We start from the raw sequence: 5921 nt of genomic DNA, 5'->3' as shown, positions 1-5921 counted from the left end.
GGGTTTGCAGATGGCAACGTAGCGGTCATAGGACATGATGGTGAGGAGGAAAAACTCTGCTGAAAAGAAAAAGGCAAACAGAAAGACTTGAGAAATACATTCTGAGTAGGAGATGGCCCTTTTGTCCCAGAGGGAATTGGCCATGGATTTGGGGACAGTGGTGGAGATGGATCCCAGGTCAAGAAAAGAGAGGTTGAGGAGGAAAAAGTACATGGGGGTGTGGAGATGGTGGTCACAGGCGATGGTGGTGATGATGAGGCCGTTGCCCAGGAGGGCAGCCATTTAGATGCCCAGGAAGAGCCAGAAGTGCAAGAGCTCCTGCTGCTCCGTGCTGCAAGGCCTTCTCTGTTTCTCACTCTGCCCCAGAGAGAGGAGGCTTGGGGTGGGAAGAGACTGGGAAGGGGGAAAATCAGGACGGGTGGCTTAAACGGACCAAAAAGCAATCGCACGCCTTGTAAAACCTTGTTCAGCGCTAAAACTGGGAGGGGAGCTTCTCCAAAGCAGCCATTGCTTGGACACTGGCTGGACATCACTCTGCTGGTGGGACTGACTGCTTCTCCATTCCTGGTTTCCTTTTTTCTTCCATCCATTTATGAAACTCTCTTTATCTTCACCCACAAGTTTTGTTTTCTTGCTTTTGCCCTGGCGATCGTCTCCCCCATCCTGCTGGGGGAGGGAGGAGGGGATTATGTAAGGGTTTTGCTGCGAGGGGGTCACCCCAAAAGACAATCACACAGCAAAGGGGTCGGTGTACGCTTGTGAGGTCACCACTGCCCGAGTAGCCGATAGGACAAGAGGAGACTCGTGGCATTTGTAGGAGCTTGTGAGGTCACTTGTTCACTCGTACCTGATAAGCAGGGAGAGAGCAAAAGGTTGGATACATGGTGGTCAGGTCACTGATTCCCACGGAACCAACAGGCCTGGGGAAGGACAAAAGCTTGTGTAGGTGTTGGTGAGGTCATTAGTGTCTGATTCCTCCATAGGCCAGGAGAAGGCCCATGGGTTGTGCAGGTTCTTATGAGGTCACTCTCCCCTGAGGAGCTGATAGGTCAGGAGAAGGCCTGTAGATGGTGCAGGTGCTTGTGAGGTCACCGGTGCCTGAGCAGGTGATAGGCCAGGAGGTGGCACATGGCCTGTGAAGCTCCTTTGGATGTCAGTGGTATCTGAACACCTGATAGACCAGGAGCAGACATGGCAGTTGTAGATGCCAGGAGGTCACCTGTGGGTGAGTGGTGGGTGGGCCAGGAGAAGGCACATGGCTATGTACAAGCTTGGGATTGCACTCGTGCTGGAGCAGCTTTTGGGAAAAGAGCAGGCACACGGCTTGTGTGGGGCTCCTGATGACACCACAATAATGTTTAAACACGACTAAATATGGCTTTTTGGAGGAACCATCATCAGCAGAACCCATGCGCAGCACAGAGGAGTGAGCATCTGACTCATGAGCTCAAAGCAGCAGCAGGAGGGCGTGAGGTCACCATCAGTGTCACCCTGTGGGAGTCCACAGCTGGTCTGAGGAATCAGAGAGAATGGATATTGACCTTGAATAGATACACGTGTTCCCATAACGAGGCTGGAAAGTCCCAAAGAAGAATCTGGGAAGCAAAACAAGTAACATCTAATTGAAAGTTGGCAAGAAAAATAGTAGATACAGGTAGCGCATGGACAGCATTGTTCAACGAATCATAGTAAAACTTTAGGCACATGGACAGAGCGGTTGAGCTGTATATCACCCAAACCTCAATTAACGCCATTTCAAAAATTGTATGGGAGAAAATTGGCCTTCAAATCGCACCTGAAAAAATCCAAATCTGGAAATACTGTGAATGGAAAATTTTAGATGCCACAATTGAACCTCAGCAAGTCAAATTGCAAAAAGCAGTTAAAACTTTAAACAGTTTGCAAAAGCTACGAGGAACAATCATTTAGGTTAAACTTTATTTGGGTATTACTAATAAGTCCATTATTTGATCTTCTTAAGGGAGACATAACTTTAACACCTCATACTCTTATGAGTGAAGCACAACAAACTTTGGACAAAATTGAAAAAGCCATTACTCAGAGAAAAGCCCAGAGACCACTTGATGGTCATCCAATATGTTTGTTTGGTTTTGTTGCTCTGTCAGGCATTTGGTCTGATAGCATAATGGGTACCTGTGCTTTCAGATCTTGTGATATTAGAGTGGATTTTTTTTATCAACCTAAGAAAACCATATTTATTCAAATTCAGATAATTGCAGGTATCATCATTAAAGGCAGAAGAAGAATAGTACAAGTAATTGGAAATGAGCCATTAACATTTTTGTCTCTATTACAATAGAATATTTAGACTGGTGTTTAGCTAACAGTTTTTCATTACAGATTACCCTTGAAGGCTGTGACGATTGTAAACAGAAAAGGGGGAGATATGGGAGAAAGCGTGTATGGATTTGAATTTGATGAGAAAAGACTGTGCCCCTGAATCAACACGAGCATAAAGGATTCCTTTGTCGTGTGTGCACCAACACAGGCGGCCGATGCCTTGGAGTGCCCATGATATCAGCAGCAAACGCAGAGCAAGCGGCCACTGTTCTGAAGGTTGCTAACTGGCTTAAAAGACCTTGGAATCACTAACAGTGCTTGTGGGAATGTAGGAGCTTGTGGCAAAGAGAAATAAAACAGAAAAGGGGTACATCTCCAGCACAGTCAATGCTCTTTATCTCCGTAGTTATGGAAACTCCAGTGGTGGAATTTTATTGGGGTAGCTGTTGACGTAGCTGTTAACGGGGAAGACAGGGATGTTTGTCGGATCATTCGGAAACAATATATAAAAACATTCAGCTTCTAAAAGAAGGGGTGAAAAAGTTACAAGTAGATGATGGGTCAGATTGGTTGAATAGCTTGTTTAAAGGATGGGGACTGTCAGGATGATTGTTATCATTGATAAAAACAGGGTTGTTGACTCTGGTTACTGTTGTAATTGTGTTATTTATGTTGCCTTGTCTGATCAGTTTGTTGCAAAGGGCCCTGCAAGGGACTATCAGGAAAATTTTTGTAGCACAAATACAAAAAGGGTAAATTGTGGGAGTCCACAGATGGTGTGAGGACTCAGAGAAAATGGATATTGACCTTGAATAGATACACATGTTCCCATAATGAGGCTGGAAAGTCGGGAAGAAGAATCTTGGAAGTGAAACAAGTAACATCTGTTGGAAAGTTGGCAACAAAAATAGTAGATACAGGTAGCAAATGGACATCTCAGACCTGTGGTGTGTCCCACCAGTCTGTACTTGTCTGAGATGTCTCATGTCATGAAGAATGGACACAGGGATCTCAGTTCAAGAAAGCACATCCCAGTGCTGCATTCAGGCACTTCCACTTGGGATGTTGACCTCAACATGATGTGACCTTGAGAAACTTTCTGCCCCACAGACCTTCATGGAAGCCAAGGAAGGGCTGCTTGTATTCTCTTGGGTTCATCTCACCGCACACACGTGATGTACGTGCTCTCATCTCATCTGAACAGTGTGAACATTGACTCTGACCTCCTCATTCCGTGTCCTTCCAGAGAGGGACAAAGAATGTTTGCAAGCTGGAGAGAGAGGGCAGTGCTGGGAATGATAGTTTTGAGGGGCTACTCCATGATGATTGTCCTGGGGCAGGTTCTGTGGGTGCTCCAGGGCACATGGGCACAGATCAGACCCTGTCCTGAAGATCTACCAGAGGAGGCCTGGATGTGAAAGAAAACTATAGCCTTCCCAAACCCATCACACCTGCAGTGCTTATCTTTACATTGGTGATTTCATCTAGGGCTCAGATTCTTGGACATGCCCTTCAGGGAAACCCCGAAAAAAGCTCTAAGCCTTCAGGCTTTGCCCTGAGGAGATCCTCTTGATCTATGGAAAGGCTGTTGTGGAGGCAGCTCTGTCCCACAAGTGCCCACTGCCTGTCCCTGCCTGCGGGCACAGCACTGCCACGCAGCACCGCTGTGACCAAGCTCAGAGCCCTCAGGCCTTCCAGCAAGGCAAGGGGTGAGGAGCAGAGTGTGGAAGGGAGAGAGAACAGCTCAGGGAGATCAAGCGCTGGTGCCGGGCAGTGCTGCCGTGCTGGGACTCTTTTCCCCTCCACCCATGCCCACAGGAACTGTCCCTGCAGCTCCAAAAAGGACTTGAGGGAAAGAGAGCAGGAAAGAAAAGTCCTTGAATATCCCTTTATTTTGTTGAAACACACAGAGAGCACAGCTCCTCATATACATAAATAATCAGTAAGAAAAGAAAAGAGAAGAAGACAGTGAATTAAAAACCAGAATGAAAATAATTGAAAAACCATCAACAAATATAGAAGCTGGCCTGAGCCTGCCATGAGTTGCAGGATAACTGCTATGCAGAAGATGATAAGCAGTTCATTGCATCAGAGAACCATCCAGTTATCAGTTTCCACACTGCATCCTTGAGCTGCTGGTTCCTCAGGCTGTAGATGAGAGGATTCACTGCTGGAGGCACCACGGAGTACAGAACTGACAGGACAAGGTGCAGGGATGGAGAGGAGGTGGAGGAGGTTTTCAGGTAGGCAAATGCTCCAGTGCTGACAAAGAGGGAGACCATGGCCAGGTGAGGGAGGCACGTGGAAAAGGCTTTGTGCCGTCCCTGCTCCGAGGGGATCCTCAGCACAGCCCTGAAGATCTGCACATAGGATACCACAATGAAAACAAAACAGCCAAACAATAAAAAGACACTAATATCAAGAAGTCCAACATCCCTGAGTTCGGAGTGTGAGCAGGAGAGCTTGAGGATCTGAGGGATTTCACAGAAGAACTGTTCCACAGCATTACCCTGGCAGAGGGGCAGGGAAAATGTATTGGCCGTGTGCAGCAGAGCACTGAGAAACCCAGCGCCCCAGGCAGCTGCTGCCATGTGGACACAAGCTCTGCTGCCCAGGAGGGTCCCGTAGTGCAGGGGTTTGCAGATGGCAACGTAGCGGTCGTAGGACATGATGGTGAGGAGAAAATACTCTGCTGAAATGAAAAAGGCAAGCAGAAATTCTTGAGAAACACATCCTGAGTAGGAGATTGTCCTGTTGTCCCAGAAGGAATTTGCCATGGATTTTGGTACAGTGGTGGAGATGGATGCCAGGTCAAGAATTGAGAGGTTGAGGAGGAAGAAGTACATGGGGGTGTGGAGATGGTGGTCACAGGCGATGGTGGTGAAGATGAGGCAGTTGCCCAGGAGGGCAGCCAGGTAGATGCCCAGGAAGAGCCAGAAGTGCAAGAGCTGCAGCTCCCGTGTGTCTGCGAATGCCAGGAGGAGGAACTGGGTGATGGAGCTGCTGTTGGACATCTGCTGCTTCTCGGCATGGGGTACTGTCAGAAGGGAAAGGAATGTGACAAGTTCATGGGGAGGTCACTGAGAAAAATCAAAGCCATTTCTCCTTCCCCTTTCCCTGCTGCTCACACACTGTCCCTTTTCTCGCAGCCCTTCCTTCAGCTCCATGCCTGCAGCCCTGCTCGGTGCCGGCTGAATGTGCCGGGAGGAGCAGGGCCTCTGCCCGCTGGCTGCGAGGAGTCAGCCCTGCTCTGCAGCAGGGGGTCATGGGGACGGTGGGGACAGGGGACACTGCTGGGGTTCAGCTTTGTCCTGGGGAACTGCTCCTGGTGCAGAAGGGCTTGGCAGCACCTGCACCACCAAGGACGAAGAAGGCAGAGAGGGCAGAAGGCAGGCTGAGAGGTTTGGGATTTTACAGCTCCTTCTCCCACCCTGGGCAGTGCTCTTGGCTGTCAGAACCACTCAGCATCTCTGCTGCACTCCAGGAGGAAAGAGGGAATCCTGCAAGGTGAGAGCATTGCCTGTGGCTCAGTACAGAGGGAGGGGAGCTGCTCTGTCCCTCACTCTTGGTCCCAGCTGCCCTGGATTTGCACCTTTCTAAGATGGAGGCGGATCACACTT

At 48.8% G+C, this 5921-nt stretch overlaps 1 protein-coding gene across 1 annotated transcript; it reads right to left on the bottom strand.

Annotated features, from left to right (window-relative positions):
- Nucleotides 1-4358: 4358 nt before the first annotated feature.
- LOC128850885 (olfactory receptor 14A16-like) lies at nt 4359-5219 on the bottom strand (the record flags this gene model as incomplete). The annotated part of the gene is made up of 2 exons (XM_054055902.1): nt 4359-4919; nt 5091-5219. Coding segments are annotated over 2 exons (690 nt in total), but the record flags the coding sequence as incomplete, so codon positions are not given.
- Between the last annotated feature and the right edge of the window lie 702 nt (nt 5220-5921).

The sequence above is a fragment of the Cuculus canorus genome, unplaced genomic scaffold, assembly GCF_017976375.1.
Source record: "Cuculus canorus isolate bCucCan1 unplaced genomic scaffold, bCucCan1.pri subtelo1, whole genome shotgun sequence".
Classification (NCBI taxonomy): Eukaryota; Metazoa; Chordata; class Aves; order Cuculiformes; family Cuculidae; genus Cuculus; species Cuculus canorus.
The sequence above is the reverse complement of the archived record's forward strand: the minus strand, read 5'-3'. Positions and strand labels throughout refer to the sequence as shown.